Source organism: Pygocentrus nattereri, chromosome 3 (assembly GCF_015220715.1).
Source record: "Pygocentrus nattereri isolate fPygNat1 chromosome 3, fPygNat1.pri, whole genome shotgun sequence".
Lineage (NCBI taxonomy): Eukaryota > Metazoa > Chordata > Actinopteri > Characiformes > Serrasalmidae > Pygocentrus > Pygocentrus nattereri.
The window spans coordinates 35,751,214-35,776,578 of NC_051213.1; the positions used below are offsets into that span (position 1 = coordinate 35,751,214).

Genomic DNA, 25,365 nt, shown 5'->3' on the forward strand with positions numbered 1-25,365 from the left:
GAGTTCTCTGACAGTAAATGCTTGTATAATGTGATTAGAAGACTCAGTGGGGCAGTGTTAAAGTAATTAGTGACTTCAAGTAAGACCTGTGGAGGAGTTCACAAATGCCCTAGAAATCTATGAATTATCCAAAAATTTTATGTGTTGAACGATCAAAAAGCTGGGTGGAACACTAATCAAGCAGTCGACTCCACCAAAACTCTAGGCAACTTTAAAGATGTGTGTAAAGTTTAAAATCCTCTGACTCACATTGACTCCTGCCATTGAATGTCTGCAAATCCCATGTTTCAACAATGGTGAAGAAAATGGCAGGGATCAGCCTGCATAATGGCATTCTATCCCGAAACCTAAGTCTCTGTAGTCCATTCCAGAGCCTCCTAAAAACCACTGTTTACCGACGCTGAGATTGCTGAAATATCTAATGTTTATGTGATGTCATTTAATATTATATCGATAGTCTCTCCGGATTAAGGCAGCTTCGCAGTAGACGGACTGACGGCATGTTGAAAAAGGCTTTTGCCTTTATTCAAGCATGTTTCCTATCACATAATTTACTAACAGTTTTAAAATATCACCAGGTGATGAACCAAATTAACATCTCTTAACACATCTATGGTGATCGGTCATTAAAACCAAGTGGTTGATGACAAATTGCAACTAAGATTTAGTCACGTTTCTTTACAGGCTGTAAGCTCTTGCCAATGTATTTGTGCCAAATTCAGAAAGCTTTGGCATGAGGTTCAGGCGTCATAAGACATCACTGAGCACAGAGATTTACAGGTTCTAATCCTTGACTAAATGCATAATTATATTCATAATTCTTCTATGCTCTGTCACATTATCCTTTAAACTATGATGAAAAGGTGGTATAAAAAGTGAAGGGTTTAAAGAATTTCAAGCAAAACCATGCGGTAATGTTTCTTTATTTGTCCTCCTACCAGACACAATGGTTTTTAGGCACTGCTCAGTAGAACTGTATGTTTATCCAATGTCTGCGTGGTTCAAATTTAAACTCGACATTGTTTTTGTGCATGCTGCAGTAAGCTGTGATTTTTGCATTACTGAGGTCCTTTAACTTATATATGTCACATTCCATGTTTTGTTATATATGTGGCTGAATATCTCATGCAAATAAATACTAACTGTGCATTACTGTTTACAGAATTAATTAAGATGTGTATCATGCAGAGGCTATGTTTACATCACAAAACGTTTCCTGAAGCTGATGCCTGTTTAGTGGCTACATAGGCTGCTAATCATTTGCCTACAACAGCATAGTTAACCAGATTTACAGTATATGACCACAGTTTTGTAATATCTGATATACATTAAATCTGCCTGAAATATTTTTGCATTTTATTATGAACCACAGTGTTTATAATACTGTTGTATTGCTGAGAGTCAAGCCATTAGGGCCTGTTTGAAGTGTGGGGAATTAAACTTTAGGAGAACAGCTCTCGCTCCTCTGTGCAGTAACAGGGTCCCCTCCCTGTTCCATGTCCTGTATGACTCAAGACAGATGCGCAAACACTGGAATGCGGAGATGATAGATAGCACTTGCACTAATCCAGCATACGTCAGTGATGCTGTCGAGCCACGTGCAATGGCACATCAGGCCAAGTCATTGCCCGTTACCAAAGGAGACTAAATGGATAGAACTGCATCAAAGGAATTGGAAAAGGAAACTTAAACAACGAACAAGGAAGCTTTCACAAATAAGCTTTTCAGTCCAGGCAAGTCAAAAACAAACAAACAAAGAAAAAAGCAATACAACCAGGTTTATACAAATGCAAAACAATTGCAGTAATTACTGCAGTGATTCTATGTTCTTTTGCAAAACATCCTCAATGCAATTCTGCAGTTCTTAAAAATTCATATTTTTATCTGTTCTTGCAAAAGATAAAAGAACAGCTTTAGATCCAGAACTTAAAAAGTAATAAGGAAAACAGCAGTGAGGGAAACTGTTCTCAGATGGCAAGAAGAAAGAACAAGACTCAAAAAGAGAACCATCTTCCTCTTAATAGAACTGAATAGTAAATAAAAAATGGATCGCTACTGTCTAAAATTTAAAACAGTGGTTCTAAGGTCCAACTGTTTACATTAAATATGTTCCCAGGAGAAAGATACATATTCATATTTTTCATAAGCTAATGTTTTAAAACAGAACAATAAAATAAAAAGCCTGCAGACAAGACAGGGAGTATGGAGACAATATAACTTCAAAAATGTAACTGCAATGGTTTATGGTACAATTACATATCCTAATTAAAAGTACTGAGAACATACCACTCCAGGTTTTAAGAAAACCACCCCAGTGACAGTTTAGTACCTTTTTTCCTGAAAATGTATAATGTTTAATGTGTGAAAGCAAAACTAGATCAGTTATACCAAGTGATTACCCAAACAGCTGGTCACTAAAGCAAGAATCAACGGCTCAGAAATAGTAACCCTGACATGTTTTGTTTAGTTTTTTTTTTTAATTGAGGAACTGATAATGTACTGTATGTAAAGTGTAAAGAGTATGTCTGGAGGCAATCTGAAATCCTGGATGTGACTTTATTTCAAAATGACCTATGGCTTTTTTTGCAGCATAAACAAATATATGGGGAAGTTGTTTGTTTACTATGTGATACAGTGTTCTCGTACAGCAAAAGAACAAAAATAGACAAAAATTACTCTTATGGCTTGTACTTTCCCACAATAACAATCAAACTGTCTCGTCTCAATGACCTCCACAGTCACAATAAACACAGTGTGAGAGGGCAACATGAGAACATTTCACAGACAGTGAAATCATAAAGTAAGGGGAGCGCAGCACTGATTAGCCCTGCAGGCCACCTTCTAGGGGTTCTCTATCACACACCATTCTCAGACGTTTTCAGATGCATCGTAAAGCCGCTCCGTGTCCTGCAAGCAATTTGTGGCATGACATTACTTCCAGGCCTATAAATGTCTTCGCTCTTGCGGTGTGAATCACACTGGAGCTCACCAGTGAAATGAAAGGACGACCATTAAACCACATGTAAACAATTAGTCCCAACAATAATAGTTCTGCACAGAGTCAGACTCATACTGTATGCAGGGCCAGCCACAAGCCCGAAGGGTGTCACTCACCAAGTCAGTCAGAATGAAACTCCAGGGAGATGGCTGGAATGTCAATGGCCTGCTTGACAACAAAACAAGAATGACAATGACAACGAATTGAGACAACAAAACGAGAATGACAATAACGATGGCCTACTAAACAACGTGAGTATTCATAGAGCATTTATGTAGGGTGATCCCGAGATCAGTTGCAGAGACCTAACCACATTTTCCATCGATGAGCAGTGAAAGGATCGAACACTCAGATACAATTTATGAGGAAACTGTGCTTGGCCAAACCATGCACAGCGGAGGATTTTTCTAACAATGACTCTCAAAAACAACCTTAACTTTTGAATTTTTCATCACATGAAATCAAACGGACGTAATTACGTAAGAGGTTTTCCAAAGGGTCACTAGAGGCTGTCGACTGGGGCCAAGATAGCAAACCTCAAGGGTCAGTTTCACACAGAGCACAGCTAGCAATTCCACTTGTGATTCATTATAACAGGCCGCAAGAAGAGCAATGGACTGAATAACAGGTTATGCAAAATCAGACGCAAAATATGCATATCGTCGCTGTCCAAAAGAAACCAAGTATCAAATATTTTCATTTTACTCCATCATTTGAGCACAGAGGCTGCTCTTGGCACTGTGTGATGAAATGTCATGATTAATGGACCAACAGAAATGCTCCAAATTTCCCTGGAATAAGATTTCATTAGATTAACACACATTAGATTACAGAATGTTTTTTCTTCTTCTGTAAAGTTGCCATTGTGGATACAGCTTTTTATTTTGTTTGTTTGTTTTTGAACAGTTACATTAAGTAGGATCTTTAGCATTAATGGATAATTCAACTGCAAACCCATTTCCAAAAAAGCTGGGACAGCATATGAAATGATTTTAAAGACAGATACCAGTGACTAGCAAACTCTGTTTGACCTGTATTTAATTCAAACTTTTATAAATACACACTCCAAAAAAATGTTGGGCGAGGAACATATTTACCATTGTGTTACATCAGCTTTCCTTTAAAGCCTGCTATTATCTTTAAGGTCAATTTGATCCCATTCAATGTCTAATCTCTCTAAATAAATGGCTGGCATCATTTTTCACTTTATATGTACTTACTTTCCCTTTTAATTTAATGAGGAGGCCTGGGTAAACATAAAATTAACATCATGACTTGTTTTCTGTACACATTTTATAAACATTGGTATTCTTTGGGGTCAGTTAAAGCCCAGGCTGTTTTAGCTGTATAAAACATAAGAAATATCAACATTTTACACACATTTGTTTTAGATGTTTTGAAAACCTTTTAGATCATTATAACATGCAATTTTATAATCTTAAAAAAACCTGATTTAGGTCCCTGACATAACATAACTCTACGTATAGCAGTGTGAAAACCACTGATATTTCACACTGTAGGGAAATGGAAAAATGTAATTCCCACAAGAACTTTGATCTGTCCCAGAGGTTTCAAATGGACCCCAATGCTAAAATATGTTAGTAAATCTGAAGATGGGTTAACAGCATTTAATAATCATTTGGGAACTGAAGGCCTATTCAGTTTTGAAAGAGTAATTTATTTGCCATTCTTCTTTTATACAAGTCTTTAGCTATGCAACAACACAGGGATACTGTTGATGTATTTTATGCTAATAAGACAAGCATTTTCAGTTGGAGGCTATTCTGGACTGAAGGCAGGCCAGTCTAGCACCCACACTCTCTTGATTATGCAGATATGCTGTTCAAACGCATGCAGTAATGTGGCTAGGTGTTTTCACATTGAAATAATCACGGACATCCCTGAAAAAGATGCCCTCTAAAAGGTAAAAAGGCAGCTCTTCTAACTAGTGAATTCAGCTACTTCAATTGTGTGCATAATAGAATAGAAATAGAAACAGAAATGCATTGCCAATAGAATGGGACATTCAGAAGCACCTGTCCAGATCATATTTAGCAAATATTCTGTTCCACCTTAAATGGTTCTGCAGTTACATTCTGGCGCCCGTACAAGCTATAGCACCTAAGGTGGAATGGAACATTCATTTAAGAAGCTGGCAATTAGGATACAAACTTAAGCCTTGTTTAAAAATGAACATCATCCATGACCATTGACCGTTTGGTTCCTTAGGAAGGGTATGAAAAACGCTGACATGCCCTTCACTGTCTGGAACAGTACATTTCTGCACATAGTCTGCCATTTCCATTGCTGTTGCTCCATTGTCACAGTTTTGTTATTCACAGTACCTGCTGGGCTAGTACGTAGACTGGGGTATGTAAATTTTGGGGGCTTAAATATGAATGAATCAAGATCATTATGTAACAATTTAGAATGTTGAAAGTGATCTGTTTTACCAGTCTCTTTGGCAAATGCAGGAGGAGACAGCAGTGTTTGATTTTCACAATATGCCATTTCCATGTACCAAACTTTCCATATTCAACTGTACAATTATTTAAAACTTTTTACCAGAACAAATTCAATAGTTCAATAACAAGCTCACCAGAAAAAAAATATCTGCATGAATAATTTATTTTCTAATAGTTGGTCACATGACCATTTGCATTAATAACAGCATCAGTCCTGTCAGGTAAGACTTAAATCAGTTTCTTGACATGTCTGTGTCAGTCTTTCCATATCTGAGTGCACATTTCAGACAGTTTCAGCATTTAACCTGCTGATCTAGAAGACTGTACCAGTCTTCCATCATGTCTGTTGAACCAGTCATGTACAGACATCCAACAGTTATCATGCTTAAATGTGGGAATGTTATACTGGGACATTAAGCACAAAGTGAAAATGGCTTAAAACGAACAGAAAGAAAGTGGTATAAGAGACTATCAAGAGACAAGACTGAAGCAGCTAAACAATGATCTTTCCCTGAATTTGGATTTGAGCATACGTATTATGACTTTATAATTAACTAACCATTTTCAGGGACCCACCAGAATTTTGATTTTGAGACATTCAGGGGTCTCTAATTATGGGGTCCTGGACTCCCCAGTACCGTGTGTATTTTGTGTACATTGCAGCTATATAAAGCGGAGCTGATAAAATGGAAAATAGGTGTAGAAACAAGGAGGTGGAAACAAATTCGCTTCCAGTAGCATTTATTTGTAGCTTTCAGCGTAAAAATTTCACTTTGCACCGAGGTGAACTCCCATGAACTGGTAACTCGTCAGCCAATAGAAAAAAAGAGGACAAGTTGTGGTGTCTCCTTTCTGAAAAATACCAAACGGAGAAACTGCTCCTCAGTCAACACATTTGCAAAATACATTTAGTTAAGCAGCTAACATTAAATATTCAATGAAAAAGATATTCCCTCTAAAACCACCCAGTCAATCGACTTCACCTGCTCAGTTTTGAGTCTTTATCTTATAAACTTGACTCAGCTGTGAAGCTGTTTCAGCTAAGATGACGTGAAACTCCTGGGCTATAATGATAATGGACTGTAACGAAAAGCAGCTTGGATAACAGCACTATGCACAAAAGCGTAGGCTTTGCTGCTCAGATTTGCGACAGTGGAGCTTCAATGAGCTAGAACTGACTATTTCTGGTGGTGTGTAAAGCTATTTTAGTTGTCTTGCTAAGCACACACTAGCTTCTACTAGTAGACAAGTACAAAACAAAGCTGCTATGTATTACAATCCACATTACAGTGCCCACTGAATGAAAAGTGAGCTCAAAAATTTCTGTAAAACTGAGCTTTAGTTTCATAGAAGTTCTTTGATAGAGCAGTTCCATTATTTTATTAAATTTCCCCTTTTTCTACTGACAATGGATGTAAGGAATACTGCCACATGGAGTGAGCAGAAAAAATAACTTGCTAGCTAAGTTCTTGCTTTAGTAATTTATCCAACAAATTATAATGCTGTTTGAATTTGTGATCTATGCATGATGTATTGGTCTACTTACAAGTAACATATCCTTGGTATGATCAAGATATTTTTAATATGTGGAATCAAACTGGCAGCACTCTATACAATGCTTTTTTCTTCTCTTCTGAGAATGATCACATCAGTACACATGTGTCACTATGTACTGACGGTATACTGGACGCAAAGCTGGTCACTGTGGTTTGCATGAAAGGCAAAAACTGGAGAAAATATGCATCAATGGTTTGTTATGACCTTTACTAAAATTCTCCAGCTGTGGATCTGTACCCAAATTGCAAACCTGTCAGCGGCAATATAGCAGTGTAAACTTTCAACAAAAACTCAAACATGTCTACTGGCTTCCTACTTAAAAAAGAACATGTTCGATACAGAGCATAACTTGCTAATTTATTCAGCGATGGCTGTGGCTAATTTCTTTTGGTGTTATTTGTTGTACAGAGCTGTTCTAATCAATGTAAAGTCATATGGATGGATACGACTCATCTTCTCCCAAAAAATAATTCTGCTTATGAAGAGTAAATGGAACGTGTGGGCTCTGGACAGTGTTGTTTGACAGCTGGATAGGGATGTGATAAGGTTTGGTAAACACATGCAGAGAAGAGGTTTCACTCTGTCCACTTGACCGCAGTGCTGCAGTCTTCAATTAAAGACATGGCTGGAAGAAATTTCAGGAAAAGTATACTACTGCTTCTGGCTTTCTACAACATATCATCAGTTTTTGCCATAGAGGTCTGTTCCAACACTATCCTACCTGGATCAAAAGGTATTCATTTGTTGTTTTTTCATGAAGTTTTACAGTTAAAGGAAATATGTCAATCTTGAGATCTGTCTCAGAAGTATGCTACCGCAAACAATGTCTTATGAAGATTATTACGATTTGTTGGTAAGATTTGAAGTTTGGAAACCTCTGGTGTAATACTTCCTGCAGATTGTGTCTCTGTAAGAAAAAAAGTTCTAAATGAAAAGGTGAAACTAAGCAAACTAAGCTCTTCTAGAAGAGCGTGCATGTTCTCTCAGTGAATCTGTCTGGCACTAATTGAACTGACCCTAGTTTTAAACTGAAATAGCTTTAAACAAACAAACAAAATAAATTATCAGTTGTCTTGAAAGAGTCTCATACTCTAAGGGCAATTTTCTATGTTAGTTTGAGACAACCATGGGGGAGGTGGACACAGTGCATTTTGTTTTTTTCTTAAATAATGTTACAATTATTCATGGGACTTTTATATTATTAATACAACCTACACTTGTAAAGCCACTGAAGAACCCTTTTTGGTTCCCTACAGAAACGTTAAATGGATTTTGGTATACAAGATATTTGGGTGTGAAGAACCTTTGTTATGTGTACAGATGTAAATGTAACATAAATATGTAAAAGTTCCAGGTAGAACCATAAAATTGGTGAAGAACCTTTATATTTTATGAAAGCTTATTACAAATGTTTCTTCACACTCACATGCATCATTTAAAAACATGATTCTTTAAGGGAAGTAAAATGGCTCCTCTATGGCATAATGCAAAAAACTGTTGGCGGCACACAAAAGACAGTACATCACGATGAGAAATGAAAACACAAACTGTGTTTCCAGCACCTACTGGTTATGAATTATTCAGCTCAAAGCCAAGTGAGTGTTAATGTTGTAGTTTGCCTCATGGGTGGGGTTAACTGTACCAGGCTGAGGCGTGGGTTTTAACAGTCACTAAAGTGTCTAGTAAAAAAATGCAAAACATAATTAATCCAATGAGCAAAATTCAATGTGCTGTATGAACCAGAACCTTTCCAATCTAAATACATCAAATTATTTTTATCAAAATACATATGATTTGTGAAAATAGCTAATGTCAGCACAATAAAATAGGCACATAGATGGGATTGTATATGTGCAAAAAAATGGACTGTTAAGAATTTATATAGGGGGTATGGACTTCCAATTTCTTATTTGAGGTGATTATTTGTATCACTGAATGAAAACAAACCCTAATGTCAGGGCACTGTGATTGAGCCTGGGTAGATCTCACTGTAAGTTATTAACATGTGTTAAAATACTGTTATGATACAACCAGCAAGAGGGTGATTATAGTAAAATAGGTCTGAATTCTGTAACCGATAAAAAGACAGATAAGTCTGACTGGATGTAAATTGTTTAAAATCTTTGTTTAGTGAAATGGTTTCATAGTCAGTTTAGCTGGTTTAATAAATGGATAGTCAATTTCATATTCTACTGCTTAACATAAGAGTTCAACTTTAGCATTCCATGTTCAGATTCAATCCCACATAAAATAAATTCAACAGGCGAACATAAATCTCATTCAGGACTGATCATTGGTGTGTTATTTGAATGTTTCATACTTCATTCATATAGATTTACAGCTGTTCATGTCTTTTAGGAATAAGCTAAAGTTAGCTAGCATGCTATCTCTGCAGCTAAATGAATGACTGAGCTCGAGCTCAGCTTCAACCGAATGTGCTTCAACAGTTAAAACTGTAGCTGTGGCCAAACAAATGTATGTTTCTCACTGTGTATGCCATTTTAATATCTTTCATCTACTTATCTTGCTTCAGCTACTCAAAGAAAAAGGAGTGACTGCAAAAGCATGTGGGGGGTATGGCTGTGTTTAGTCTTTAGGTAACTTTACATGTGTATGACATGATTTCTTACAGAATTATTTTGGCCAGTTTGAGTTAGAGCACACATTTGTCTCTCGGCATCTCTAGTACATCCTTTGTAAAAAGGGATGTATAGGTATATCAAAAATTGGAATATTTTGATTACAAAGCAAACTATATAAAATAGCATGCATATATACATAAGGTTAATCCTGTTAATCCTGGGCAATTACCTTTAAATAAGGGCCAATACATATAGCAGAGTGTTTGCGGTTAATGATGACAATGACCATAAAAAGTCATTAAAATTACTTAAAATACTGTGAAGCTAGTTGCCAAGCTGAAACAACATTTTATCTATAGCATAAAATAGCACAGCCATTGTAGCAAGACTGTTTAGACTTTCTTTATTAAAAGGGTTGGTGTTGAATTTAAAGGCCTTGATAACTTGTGGCCTGCTCTGTTACTCCACTCTCGCTCTGCTGTGTGCATGGTAGATGCAATCTTGCTTTTTAGTGCTACTGTAGCTGCTCGTATAACAGCTACCCTGCTGGCACATCTCAACAGCCTGCCTGTGTTAGAGTGCCATTCTGTCATTAATAGGTTAGCAATCTCAGCAAAAGCAATCATTTGAAACACTAACTCAAGGCTTATGTGGTGAGGCTATAATTCCATTACTTGGAAACGTCACCACCCATGCCAGTTTTGAGGCCTTTACTTTTTCTTAAGCTTGAGCTTGTGTTCAAGCTTCTTCTGGGAACACAAACGGAATAACCAAACTGATAGAAGGGATCAACTGAAATGGCTTTCCTCTCTGCTCATGCTTTTGCTAATGCCTATAAACACAGCATTCTACAGATAGAATAACTGTCTATATTAAACGGCTTTATCTGCTTATATCTGCTTTATAAGCTTGTGGCACCAGTAGCAGACTTTCTACCTCTCTTCCTGACAGGCGACCAAGGTGAAGTGGGAGATGAAGGCGACGTGGGAAGACTGGGGAAAACCGGGCCCCCTGGACACAGAGGTCCCTGTTACTTTGCTGGTTTGGTTAATAAACCAAGTAAATCGTTGAGAGATTAAAGGGAAGCTGGTTCAAGCCAGCTCTGTCTACACTCTGCCCAAAGTATGCTGCAAAATGAAAAAATCTTTTGATTTGAAAGTCTCGCAGACTAAACTAATGTGTCTAATATATTTACACTGGATTAGAAGTGGCCATGGACTTGGAACAACAGTAGGTACAACATTCGAAATTAAAACCTTAATTTTACATAAATGTTGTGTCGAGCGCCAGGTCAGGCTTAATTCCAATAATTGAGGATTATTATTTGAAATCGTACCTTATTATTTTTAATTGTGTGAGATATATACTTTTCTTTAACAACATTTATTTGTCAGAAAAAAGGTTTACATAATAACAAAAGAAAAAAATCGAAAAATGCTTCGCAACAGTGCTCATGGCTTCTCTTAAATGTTTCTCTTGAACGCACTGACTGAGGTCTGTTGAAAGAGGAAAAAAAGAAGCTATACACACTAGCCTCCTCTGTGCTTGTCATCTGAGGAAACAGCACTGCTGTGTAGTGCCTGGGTCTGACCTAGAGTCAGTCATTTGATGTGCCTTTGCCCACAACTTGGGCATCAGAGTGAGGTGGATGTCAGGTCACAGTGTGCCAAACCCACTTCTTCCACAGAGCGAAGTCACGTCAGAGGCAGACAGACGTGTTAATTGCGGCCAAGGGGCCGTGGTGTCGCCATGCCCTCAGGGGTGAAAGTGTTGGCAGGGGTGCTCTGCGACTGTAGTCTAAAAGCAGGCAAACGAAAGACGCCCCCTTCTCTCCTGAACACACCCATATATCGTCAGAGAAAGCATGTAGGGGGGAAAAACTAAATGCCGGGAAGGGCCCGAAGACGAAAGAGAGGAACAGTCGCCTGGTTTTTCACTTACAACCACAGAGAATTAAGGTTCGGCATGCCTGCGTTCAATTTTAAAGTTATTTCAAGTGACGTACCTAAACATGCACATACAGAAAACAGCAGTCATTTCTTTACAGTAAATTTCATTTATGAATCAGCAAACTTTCAACGAGTTTTAAAGAACCAATATGGAATGGAGAGTTCTATATTTCAACCTGAAATAAACCATATAAAATAAACTATACAGGCTCGTTTGTGCAATACATCATAGATTCGAACAGACAAGAGAACAAAAAATAAATGAAAGTGATTCCTTAGCAATCATTTGTAATAACCATTCAAAACCTGGAACTGCAACTGATGGTTTATCTGGAAAGAAGCAAGCAGAGCAGTGTGGTTTTGAGGTGGTTAACCCATGGGAGAACTCACATTAATCAGCCTTAAACGAGCTCAGGAAATGTTTATCCAGCCCCAAATGTGTGCGTTCTTTCCCCTGCCACACCGTTAAAGCAGGAAATGAAATAAGAAATAAACAAAAAAGAGAGAAGTGCTAAAAACTTTTTCAGTGGGGTGTTTGAAGTCAAATACCTCTCTAAATGTTCAGCTGGTGTCTGAGGTTTTCCTATTGAAGTTTCTCTAGTAATTGAAATATCTGAATGACTGGAGCTATTAGAGAGCATCAGGGGATGCTTTATTTTGGAAGAGTGCACATGGAGGAGTGTAACAAATAAATGTGAATCAGCGGTTGCTTTATTTTGGAAAGGTTCTCATGGAGGTACTTATCACATAAATGTGAATCATCATACTATTTACTTAATGTGAATTAATCACAAAATCAACATTGCACAAGTGATACCAAGATTAAGATTGAGTTCTGTCATTCTTTAGGCAAAGCACTGAAATGCTCATTACAGACTTCCAGCTGGATATCTGCTTAGGAAATTTGGTCTGAGAGCCTTTTGAACTGTTTTAAAAGCGAAAAACCCAAACCCCTTTACGATTTGGAAAATACTATTGAATCAGATTTATGCTCCAGACTACTGACACAAAATTATGCAGCTACACACAAAATACAGCAATAAAAAAAATTAAAAATGCCTTGAATTATTGTGCTTTGACAGCATGCTCCTGTCTACATTGTGGCTGTTGTGAGATATTTTTCTGTGGCTTGGACAGAGGTCAGGTTCCTGATAACCCTGGTTTCTCATTTTGCAGGCCTGCCAGGAGAAAATGGAGAGAAGGGGGAGCCTGGCCGGATGGGAAAGATGGGCCCTGCAGGAGAGAGAGGTAAATAAACAGCAATCTAAGGCTGTCCTAATGTGGAATACTGCTCCAGCCTTGGCCTTATTGTTTATGCACCCCTCATTTAGTTTAAGATGCTCCTTCCAGAGCAAAATTGCCTTAGGAACCATTCCTAATGTTTGTTATGAAAATTCCTATGAAAGATATTTACTTTCCCTGAGTCATCTCTTCTGAGCCAACATTTTCCTCTTCCGTTACATCAGCGGGCAATCTTATCTGGAAAAGGCTATGGGTCAAGTTTTCCTTCCAGGCATGGCATAACACACCTGATTTGGTGAAATAAAGCCTTAGTTGATGACTGCGATTACTTGTGTGCTGAGTAAGGCATGTTGGCTTTCTGGTTGGAATAAAAAGACAGGCCTAAGTGGGCCTTAATCAAACCGCCCTGTTTCACCCTCATCAGAGCGACCTAATTGGGCTTGGACAGAGAAGTTTTTAAAAATGTGCACAAACAATCAAACTGAACCGTCTTACCTCATATCTGATCCAACCTCTGCTCTAGTGGTGAGATCAGACTTCAGAATACCCACATACAATGCTGCCATCTTGTGGGCATTTCTCTCTATGACAGGCCATTTAAACACAACAAGTAAAGCATGAACAATCGGCAACAGGTGTTCTATTGATTCATGCACTCTCCCATGCAATGAGTCTTCAGCTGAACATTTTTATTATTGGTGACAGAGTCAGGCAATCCACTGAATAATGAGCAAAAATGCTAAATTTACAGGGGAAAAAGGAGCGCGAGGAATTGACGGACCTTCGGGCCTAAAAGGCAAAGCAGGTAAATCATTCAGAATGTTACATCTATCTGATGATCATTCTTTTTCACACACTATGTAACTATTACTACTGTCTGTCTGCATTCTTAAATAATGCTTAATTTTTGTCTAAATGTAATCTGTTTTTAAAATACACCCAGCATTAATCAGTATTTAAATGCATTCACAAATCATCAATGTGCATTTGTTCCTTCAAGCTTTCTTCTTTAGCTTTTAGGCGGCATCATTTTAAAAAATAACAAAAACAGATTTGAATGTGGCCCCTCGTACTTTCTTACACGCTGTCAGCAACCTTTCTTCTTGGTAATTTCTTCTTCAGCTGTATTCACTCATGAGGCTGGAGTTACTAATGACTGCCAGACTTATAGTAACCTTACAAAAATGATATGCTCACATAAAGTTACATTTCATCCTTAAAATACAAGAAAGTGCAGTTACAGATGTATCTGTTTTAGTTTCGGTGCAGCATTATTCCTTATGCTTTGACTGAAACAGGGACTACCTGCGACTGCGGAAGGTACAGGAAGGTCGTCGGGCAGATGGACATCAACATCGGCAGACTGAAAAATGCTGTCAAGTTTGTGAAAAATGGTAAAGCTCCATTGATGATTCTGCATTAATACCAAAGCAGGGCAGGATTTTGCTGACTTTCTTGCTGTGTTAATAGTAGTAAGCAACACAAAACACAACTCAGAATAATAATGAACTGCCTGTCCTCAAATGTAGTTTGGTTTCCTGACATATTAAGTTGAACTCTGGAAGTCATCAAAAATTGAGGGTGGAATACATCCACCCTCCACTTTATTAGAAGCACCTACTTTGTACTTGTAAATACCTACCAGACACACATTGACCATTTAAGGTCAACATACATTTTAGATCCATTATAAAAGTTAAGCTTGTTTTCATATACAATTTGTCTGTCACCCTATTTATCACTGGCTAGTGTCAGTTTCTGACCAAAGCATCGCTGTTGACCACATATTATTTTGAAGGTGGATCATTCTCAACACAGAAGTGACAGCAACATGGCACAGCAACACTGCTGGTGTTTTCACATAACAAGCTTTACATTCTCTAAGGCTGATATAGTGACTTCTTAAGCAATTCATGTACAACGATTTCTTATGCAATTCACTATTATTTTCATGCAGTCATTCTGGGCATTAAGGAGACAGAAGAGAAGTTATACTTGCTAGTGAAGGATGCACGGAGGTACCGTGATGCTCTCATGAACTGCAAGCTGCGTGGTGGGACATTGGCTATGCCCAAAACCATTGACACCAACACACTGCTGACCAGCTATGTCAGCGAGGCCGGCCTTACTCATGTGTTCATCGGCCTGCAGCCAGCAGAAACCGGAGGAGGATATGCATATGCTGATGGCAGCCCCCTAAGAAACTCCACAGTCTGGGGTCTGGAGGTACCAACAGAGGTCAGCAGCAACAGCTGTGTGCAGATGGGATCCAATGGGGCTTGGAGTCAGGTGAAGTGTGATATCGGAAAGTATTTCATATGCGAGTTTTCAAAAAAATAAGGAGGTACCTACAAAAAAGTTCTGGTGATGTATATATACTTGCAAGCTGGATGATGTACACACTTTCAAGCTCTTGCTTTTACAGTGGAATTGCTACCAATGTGGCACAGCAAACCTTATTGAGAAGTCTGTGCCATATCTGTATTTCTAAATTTTATTAAAAATTGTTATTCTCAGAAATGGGTTTAAGGTCTATGTACGTGTACATAGGAGTATTTTAAGTAGTACTTTTTCACTCAGTTTTTCACTCACTCACTGACTTTTCACATGCAGTTCTCAGTTTCATTTTGTGTTTCATTTCAGTTTCTATGCTAATATGTGTACAAATAAATTTTACTTTATCCACCTGTGGTGATACCATGAGCTGTGCTGCTGAGAGATAGATGCCCACGAAAGTGAAAATTTAAAAGAGCATGTACATATACACAAATATTTCTGTTTTTAGTGAGCTAAACAAAAATAAAATGACCAATATGAATGGCATTTGTAGTACAAAGTCAAAAAATGCTGACTCTTACTTTTAGGTGATCATTTGATGGTCATAGCTCCTTTCTGAATAATTCTGATGACTGAATAGTAGAAGACTGCAGTTTCTTATGGTGTTGACCTCTGAAAGTGGAATGCCATTTTAGAATTGGCTGTCCTCTTGGCCATGTGGTTCTCTCTTTACAACAGAGAAAATATAGAATAATAGCTTCCACAACACATTCATTGAGAATCTCTAAAATATCTTAGTTGGGCCAAAATGTAATGGTCCTACTGCTTTTGCACTGCAGTTTTATTCTTTCAGTGAAACTGAGAGACATTTTTGTTATAAACACAACATCTTTGATGAGGTTATATTAGAGCTGGATCAAAGTGGACTAGTAAATGATTTACTGCCTTAATTTACTTTCAAGTTCACTCATTTGTTCTCTCATTTATATTAATTCATTCGTCAGAGTCTAAATGTCTGTCTTGATAAGATTGGGGCTGATAAAGTTCTCCCTCAAGGACTCCATAACAAATGATCAAAGTGTATATATATATTTATGTGTGTTGTGCAAAAGGTCACTGACACATGGGTAAGTTAAACCTCACATCTAGGCAATCATTAATGACCCTACACTGCCACTGGCAAATAACCAAATTTTCTTAACCTCTGTGTTCTCACCTATGTTCTACATGCTATCACTGCCCGTAGCTACCAATGCCCATAGTTCATCACGATCCCTTAAACTGAGCGAATTATTGTAGTGTAGTATAATTTCCCGACCTCTGAAAACTAGAGATTTACTAGTGTAGTATAGATCCTTCAGTTAACCATTACACTTAAAAATTCAAAACCTCTGCATTCACTAGGCCTGTAGGCCAAGCGAAGCTTGAAGAAACAACCTTGATCACCACCAGGGACTTCAATATAACTTCAATCTATTCTCTGTCTCCTTGGAATGCCTTAATCTAATATTTACTCAGGACCGGTTGGCCAGAGACTTCATAGTTAATTATTAACTTGTGGTGACAGCGCTAGGCTGCTGGTTAAAAAAAAAAAGGAAAAAAATAAAAGAAACAAAAGAACACAGAGAAATGAGTCTTTTAGTGAGCAAAAACGTGAAAGTCTATGAAAGAAAGCAACAAGGATACACTGCAGATCGCTGCTCTGAGATGGCGGTTTGTCCTCTACAGTGTTCTGAATGGGACTCTGAATGGGAGTGGCTGCACACCTGTCAGACCGGTTCGCGACACATGAATCCCAGGGACTTCTACACTTTTGTTCTTTGTTAAGCAACTGAACCGCAAAGAGATGGCAGAAGCAACAAATCCAGACGCTACCTCTATCCCAGCGCCGACAATATCCTTACCACTTGGGCCGGACATTCTAAGAACATACTCGGGTGTTCTGATTTCCATGGAAATTGTAAGTGCGTATTAACATTCTCTCATGTTGCAGGTTAATATTTAATGTATGATGATATTTCTAATATGTAAATGTTACTTGTGCAACTAATACAAACAGTGTCATGAACAGTGTGAGGAGGAACCACAAGAAAAAGCAATCATCTTTCAGTTACATCTATTCTAAATTCCAAATAAGCTCAGGTAGAATTATCACCATACTGTACATGTTTTTGTGTTGTTCAGCGTTTTACTAGGGTCATTTTCAGGCAGAAGACTTCTAAACATCTCACAATTCACAGCATTCTTTCTTGATGAATGGACAACCGATCAGATTACTAATAGGCCATTTTGTGCTTCTTCTGTTCTGACCCGTTAGGTTTTCGGGGGGTTAGTATGGATCTTAGTGGCGTCATCTAACGTGCCCGTGCCACTGCTGCAGGGCTGGGTGATGTTTGTGTCTGTAACCATGTTTGTCTGCTCCTCCACATACCTCGCCCTGTTTCTGCTGGGCTTTGCGGATAAAATCAACACTGACTGGAATTTCATGGTGAGTATGCCTCCCATTGCTAAGGTTGCACACTGACAATAATTCCCTTAATGAGAATGTGAAGTTCTATAGGCCTCAGAAGGGAACTTCTAAATGGAGTTTCATGGAGTTTCAACATACCATGCTCATGAAGGCAGTGGCAAAGTAACTTGGAACAGATTCAATACTGAGTGAAGGCTGGCTCTCGGGATCCTATTCAACCAGCATACTTTTGGCTGAGTTCCTCAAACCTGACATAGACCTCCGTACGCAGTGAAACTACAGTGGCAGTGTCCAAAAGGCGTGCCTGTCCTCAGTTCTGGCCCTGGTTCCAGCCCTGCTGCTGAGTAATGTCTGCTTTATGAGCATGATTAATGTGCATGGCTTAACAGTTCCATGCGTATTAGTGCCATGTCCATCTTACATCCATATTCCTTAATGATTAATTACTTGAGAGGCAAAGTAGTGACTTGAGGACATGCAATTATGTTCTGTTTAACAACAATAAATAAATAGTCCCACAATTAACAACAAAACACGTGGTTTCTTACACCACATACACTGCCTACTTCCAAATTTCTGTACATCTTATTCTTTTACTGTAACTCTGAATAAATGTGTGTTGTGTTTATTTCAGGATATGATGTATCATTTCATTGCATTGCTCTTCTATTTCGCTGCATTTGTACTTGAGGCTGCCACTACATCTGCATATGCAGGACAAGTGGGCAACACAACTTGCATATCCCAGCCAAGTACAAATATCATTACGTTCCTGGATTTTCGACAATACAGTATTAATGTGGTAGCGACGGTAGGTTGCCATCTATTTTCTTTATTTAATCTTTAACTATTTAAGGAATATCTTTATAATTGTTGTGATAAGCACGCAGTACCACTTTTATAGTAATACGATAGGAACCACTGAATAGTATCAAGCAATAATCATGAACATTTTAGCTTGAGACTGAGGAAGTATGCTTGCAGACATTGGGTAGTGGGCAAACCTCTAGACAATGCTTTGTTTAGAATATTTCAACCAAGGATTTTTTATGCACTATGCGCTTAAGCACTGGGCGGTCCTGTTCTGTGAGCTTGTGTGGCCTACTGCTTTCTGGCTGAGTTGTGGTGGCTCATTTCCACTTTATACTAACAGCAGACATGGTTGGCCAGGCCAGATCTAGCAAGGCAGAAATTTGACAAGCTGACTTGTTGGAAAAGTGGCATCCTGTGACAGTGAGATGTTGAAAATAACTAAGATCTTCAGTATTCTACTGCCAATGTTTGTGTATGGTGGTTGCATGACTGCATTCTTGATTTTATGCACCTGTTAACAATTTATAATATATCCAGTCAGAGCAACTAGGTTTACACTCTTCCTACAACTTTAAAAGCTTATAATTGTCTTTATAGGAGACCCCACATGTCTCTTGCAAAACACAATTTGGCATATGATCCTGACTAAGACACCACAGCTGTCTAGCCTGTGCCAGTATCAGACTATCCTAAAAAATACTTTCACTGTGCGCATGTGGAAAAAGTAGGCCAACATGATGAAGAAAAGTCATCCTGCCTTACATAAACAAGAGAAATTGTTTAGTGCATTATGTCAGCACAGACGACTGCCAGGTCAAAATGACAAAGATTTGACTGCAATTTTTTCATTTAGGTTTCATTTCCATATAAATTTCATAGTGTGCTAGGACTAGTCACACATTTGATCTTTTTAATATCCTGTGTAATAACACAATAATAGTTGCTCCTTTGTGTATAGCTAAACATCCACACCCTGAGTTTCAGTAAGTGACATGCTAAGAGAAAAATCAGTTTTTTTGAAGATCACTACTTTGGAGCAGGAGCACGTTTTCTATTTGCCTATACATTTTACAACAATGCCAACTGTTGTAAAGGTGTGTGCTTCCACACATGCTATGTCCTGTTTGGAACAATACCTAACTGTAAAACAATATGATACTGTCTGACCTTGGCCTACACTTAAGTTGATTCTGAAGGACTTTACTAGTTACCTAGGAACAGCATTCTGCTGCTTTAGCCTATCTTAAGTAAGGCCCCTATTCATTGAGTTTCCAAGTGGCTCACAAATCACCTGTTAGTGTTTGTGAATGGGGATGTGTCTGTGTTAACCATTGCCTAAAGCAGTGAGCAGCGGAAACCTAAGCATCTTGAATTAAAATCTGTTCTAAAATTCACTTTAAAAAATGAGCTTTCATTGTTTTAACATCATTCTTATTGCTATACAGAACTCTTGAACCATATATTTTTCTAGTAATTGGGGTCAAAATGTTATCTCTTATCATACATTTGTCTGCCACTAATGACAAATTAAAAAGAGCAGAACTATTGAAAGCCACCAAGGCTGGAGTCAAGGTGAAATGCCTAGCGACTTTCTTTACTTTGTATCTGTAGCTGAGGACACCAAAGTTATGACTCATCCATGTTTGTTATATGGAACTAAAACTGCAGTGTGTTGTATTTATTATGTAAACATATTGACTTCCAAAAAACTGGGCTAGCTACTATGAACCAGCATTCAGACTACAGTTCAAATGAGTTATGGGTTACACTCGCCATCCACTTTATTAGAAAAAAAAATGTATACTTCCACTGGACTGCTTCATAAAGTCCACCTATATTATAGCTTGGGTCAACTATGTAAGTGTACAAGTACAGACGGCATCTCATCTGTAGTCATATTGGATATAGAACCACTGAACCATTTCACACTTAAATGGTTCTTTGCATGGTAAAACAGTCAATCAGATTGACGGAAAGTCAGTGAGTGTATAGAATCAATACTGTAGACTGTGATATGAGTCTCTAACTTGGCCTAAGTAACTGTGTTGCGTGTTTTTCTTCACAGATATTTACATTTATAGTAACTGTTTGTTACGGCTGCAGCATGTTCATGGGTTTCAAAAGGTGGAGGAAATGATGTATAGAGACAGGAACACAGAAGCAGAGCAATAACTTCCATCATCACTTCAAGCATCAGAAGTACTGTCACAGGCAACACACAGGGTGTAGCTTGATGACATGTTTACATCATTTCCTATCCTGTCATTGTTTTTATGATCAGGACCCAAAACAGCCCTTATTTTTTTTGTGTTATTAGTATTTGGTTATATGATGTAGAGATAAAGACATGTCTGTAAATCCTTAAAAAGAGTTTTAACTTACACATACAGGCAATCCTGTACTGCATTTGACTTTATAGAGTTAGCTGTTCAATGTCTTTCCATAGCATCATGTTTTTTTTTTTGTGTTATTATTTAAATTGCAACTCATCAGATGGGCATACTAGTATTAAATGTTATTGTATCTCTCTTGCACCATAGAGAGAATATTTTGAGTAAATATTTTGGTCTGCCTAGTTTAGTACATGTATATCCCCTCTTTAAATCATGTCACAACATTTAAGTATTTTTTCCACTTACATGCTATAATCTGTCATCGAATGACTTATTTTGTATGACTTGAATAAATAAACATTTTTCATCAAAGCACCAATCTTGTTTTGGTTTTCCTTAAATCTTCAAATAATGACAAAAATAAAGCTATAAAACATTTTACTTGAATACCAGGGCAAGTTTTTGACATTCCAATACTTCAGGCCAACATGGGTGGTTTCCATGCCTATGCAGCAATGATGACAACAATATTTATGTGCATAGAAATCTGTATAACAATTTGTGGCAGTGGTATAGTGATAAAACATTTCTTACAGGCTAGTTTAGTTTGGGAACACCAGCACACAGACTGCTCTATTTTTGATCTAAAGTCTTACACTTGAGTGCTTGCAATTTGTTTAGCCAACAATGGCTCAGCTTTTTCAAGACTGTTGGAAAATCACCATGGCTGGCTCCTCAAGAAGCTGCTTGAGAGACTGCTAAGACTGTGTGAAGAGTGTGTAAGGCAAATCTTATTTTGGAAAAAGTGAAATAAAAGACAAGTTTGATTTGTTTAACACCTTTTTGGTCAGTGTGGAATTCCATATGCATTATTTCATAGTTTTGATATTTTACATTTACATTTACAGCACTTAGCAGACGCTCTTATCCAGAGTGACTTACAAGAAGTGCTTTGTCTATCTAGAGAAAGTATCTTTACTAGTTACCAATAGGGTAGAGAGAAAGACAGTCCTGGGCTCAGATACTGCTAGAAACATAAAGTCACTGTTGATACCCAGAGAAATCTTCATTGTTCTTCTAACAACAAGGAAAAAATCTTTCTGATTGGTGTCTCCAAACTTTTGACTGGTTTTAAATGAATGAAAGTGGCTCTGCCCACTTTTACCCAGGCAACACTGTTTAAAAAACTGGCAAAAATGGCAAACCTTTGTTCAAGACGTTATTATTTCATCCTGAAGTTGAGCACTCCTTATCTCTGAGTTAAGCAGCCCTTTGCATGTAAAACAGTTGCGAAGGCTTACCAGTAGAGGGTAAACTTTGATAAGGGACAAAAGGCCTCCATTATTCAAACTGAATAGATATTTATTCAGGGTTTAAAATATTTGCCTAGCTTTACACCGTTAACTGTAAAAGCTAATGCACTTTAGCAATGTTGTTAAAATCTAGGTTGAACTGTAATTCAAAATAGATCCTTCTTTTAAATGCACATTTTTATATCAAAGATTACATATTCATGTAACAAAAAGCTAAAAATTATGCAGTTAAAGGTTCTGCTGACCGGCTCACTGGCAGATTGTATGACTCCGCTGCCTCAGATATTCCCCAGCTGTCCGAACATGAAAATCAGAAAATGCAAATGGGGCTCATCAGTGCCAAGTAACATCGGTACAGCTACAAGCGCCATAATTATTGTTTCGTGCTGTGGTTACATTTCCTTTATACAAATCCATCAAATCGCTCATTGGTTTTGGCCTGGAGCGCTCCATTTCAGCAGGGAGCCTCCACCAAAACAAAGACCGGGCCACCATTTTGTATGTCTTTGCAAATCGGGCGGAATGGCCAAGAACATCAGAGGCTTTTCTGGGCTGGGTTGATTTATGTACAAAGCGGCACCAGAACATTCTCAGAATAGCACCAATAAATCTAAGAGTCACCTCTCCCTTTTTTCACCATGCCAGTAAACTGAGTAAACAGTGAAAGAGAGAGCACTATAAATTGTGACCCTCCAAACCACACTTCCACTGTGTGTAGAAACGTTTTTGAGCCTCTCCTTGGAGAAAGACACATTCCAGTTTTATTCATGTGGAAGAAAATGACTTTAACAACTGTGACCATTCCCATCGTTCAGGTGCAACATTCTATGTACTGGTGTTATTGCTCATTACAGTCCAGCTACATCCAAAGATCAAGGACATGCATTTGTAAAATACTCCTGAATGGTATGGCATATCTAGGAACAGTTTTCCAATGGTCTGCTCTCATCATCATCACTATGCATTTACGGCCCAAACATTACGGTGCCTTAAAGGAAATGCATATAAAATAAGTGTTGGACAACTACAGTTGCTCATTGCATGTTTACTGCACCTCCAAAGAGCAAAGGACATATATAATATGAAGAATTTTGCTCCAAAATGCATTACAGACCACTTTCAAGAGTATTCTATTTTATATACATGGTTGGGGGCGGGCTTTACGCATAGAAGAAATATCAAAGCTACAGTGCCTTCCATAATATTTGGGAAAGCATTTTTTTATTTGCTTCTGTACTTCACAGTTTTACATTTGTTCTCAAATACTTCACATCGGATGAAAGTGCACATACCAAGGTTTTAAAAAAGTTTAGCTTTATCATGTAGACATTACAGCACTTTTTATACATAGCCTTCAACCCATCTCAAGGCACCATAATGTAAATTTTTTTTTGCATATCCTTTGCATGCTATGGCTTCTTGAAGACAGACACCAGATGTTGAAGATCTTCTCTAGTGATGTTCTGACAGACATGCATTGCAACCAGTGCAATTTTGTTGGCTTTGCATTATGTCCATCTCGCTGTAGGATGAAGTGCCGTCCTGTTTGGAGGCATTTTCCTTAACTTAAACTGTTAAGATGTTACTATACACTTCAGAATTTCTTTTTCCCACTGCCATCAGCAGCTACATCATAAATTAGGTGATAGCCATATAGGCCGAGGCCACAACACCTCACCACTATGTTTTACAGATGAGGTGGAAGGCTTTGGAATTGGAAAGTACCTTTTTGCTTCCATATTTCACTCTTGCCATCACTCTGATCCAAGTTAATCTTGGTCTCATCTGTCTACTAGCCCTTCTTCACAGAACTCTGTAGGCTCTTTTAAGTACTTTTTTAGCAAACTGTAACCTGGCCATCCTATTTTTGTGGCTAAATAGTGGTTTGCGTCTTGTGCAGCCTCTGTACTTCTGCTCATGAAGTCTTCTGCAAACAGTAGTCATTGACAAATCCACAGTTACCTCTTGAGAGCTTATGGTTACTAAGCAAACCAGTTCTCACATTCTTCTTAAGAATGTTGCAAACAGTTGATTTTGGTACACCTAAGGACTGGCAAATGTCTGATACTGCTTTATTCTTGTTTCTCAGCCTTATAATGGCTTCCTTAACTTTCACTGCCAAAATTATGGTCATGACAAACAGCAAAATACAGACTCCAAAGGTGACTAAAATAATCAAGACCAGATGCCGAAAGCTCTTTTACACCTGCAGCCATGGAGCAATTAAACTGACACCTAAGTTAATTACACAGTTTGTGTTGATCATCCTCTAGTTCTTCATCAGTAATCACTGATGATTCAAATCACAGAATGCTGCTGGCTAGATTTTTGGGTTGTTGGACTATTCTCAGTCCAGCAGTGACACTGAAGTGTTTAAAAACTCCAGCAATACTCCTGTGTCTGATCCACTCAGACTAGCACAACACCCACTAACTCACCACCACCATGTCAGTGCCACTGCAGTGCTGAGAATGATCTACCACCCAAATAATATTTGTTCTGTGGTGGCCTTGAGGCATCCTGACCATTGAAAAACAGGGCGAAAGGAGCCTGACAAAGTATGCAGAGGAACAGATGGACTACAGTCTGTCATTGTAGAACTACAAAGTGCTCCTATATGGTAAGTTGAGCTAATAAAATGGACAATGTGAGTAGATACAAGGAGGTACTTAATAAAGTGGCCGCTCCATTGCATTTAGCCCTGTATTTATACTATATATTTATATAATATACAATACCTAGTTTGGCTAATCAATACTTCATTCAATTAAATCAGGAATTGAACAAATTCATGCAATGGCTGAAGTACATAAAGAAACAAGAAATCTTGTTTCTTCTAATCAATGTTTTATTCGGTTTATAGTAAAGTTATGTAGCATTGTTTAGCATCTTGCACAGGCCCTCCAAAACACATGCTCATGAGCTCATGATGTGGACAGAGCTCTGAGGATACAAAAGCCTTCTTTTCAGCAAAACAGAGAGCTGTGCAAACAGAAATAAAGTAGGGCGCCACCTGAACAAAAATGTTGGAATGTCAGTCACACTTTTGTGATGCAAACAATGCACAACCAGAGTCTGATCTGAATCCCACTTATCTAAGGTAACAGGGTACAGAGGAGCCTGGCTGTGAAGCAAATTCCACAGCACTGCTCTTTAGTCTTGAGGGACAGCCATGCCAGTGTGTAAAAGGAAGAATGTGAACCTAGGAAACAGAGTTCTGCTGTTCCACCTGAGCAAATGCTCTGCAGGCAGGACACTAGCCCAAGTGCAGAGCAAAGAGAGAAAGAGGGTACTGCTGGGAACCAGGTCCCTATCATGATAGGATATGCAAGACCAGAAGTAGCAACATGGTTGTAATTTATCCAG

General features: G+C 38.2%; 3 protein-coding genes across 8 annotated transcripts in view; 2 read left to right on the plus strand and 1 right to left on the minus strand.

The window, feature by feature from the left end:
* LOC108429244 (tumor necrosis factor receptor superfamily member 11B) overlaps positions 1-25,365 on the minus strand; it is a 67,209-nt gene that overhangs the window by 39,506 nt on the left and 2,338 nt on the right. Inside the window, exon 1 of one of the 5 annotated variants that reach the window (XM_037537368.1) lies at positions 15,652-15,671. The exons of the other annotated variants lie outside the window; for them this stretch is intronic. The gene's annotated coding sequence lies outside the window, so the exon portion shown is untranslated. Of the gene's footprint in view, positions 1-15,651; positions 15,672-25,365 lie in introns of those variants that run through there. 5 annotated transcript variants of the gene reach the window in all.
* Positions 7,609-15,478, plus strand: colec10 (collectin sub-family member 10 (C-type lectin)). 2 transcript variants are annotated; one of them, XM_017700876.2, is made up of 6 exons: positions 7,609-7,753; positions 10,554-10,661; positions 12,728-12,799; positions 13,545-13,598; positions 14,092-14,187; positions 14,751-15,478. In XM_017700876.2, exons 1-6 carry the CDS (start codon positions 7,642-7,644, stop codon positions 15,131-15,133), a joined length of 825 nt encoding a protein of 274 aa, XP_017556365.2. In that variant the 5' UTR covers positions 7,609-7,641; the 3' UTR covers positions 15,134-15,478. The 2 variants fall into 2 exon arrangements, with proteins under 2 accessions (XP_017556365.2, XP_017556366.2); XM_017700877.2 differs by having other exon boundaries at positions 10,554-10,625.
* mal2 (mal, T cell differentiation protein 2) lies at positions 16,707-21,061 on the plus strand. The gene is made up of 4 exons (XM_017700879.2): positions 16,707-17,030; positions 17,388-17,558; positions 18,175-18,351; positions 20,419-21,061. The coding sequence occupies exons 1-4, from the start codon at positions 16,917-16,919 to the stop codon at positions 20,488-20,490; spliced, it is 534 nt and encodes a 177-aa protein (XP_017556368.1). The 5' UTR covers positions 16,707-16,916; the 3' UTR covers positions 20,491-21,061.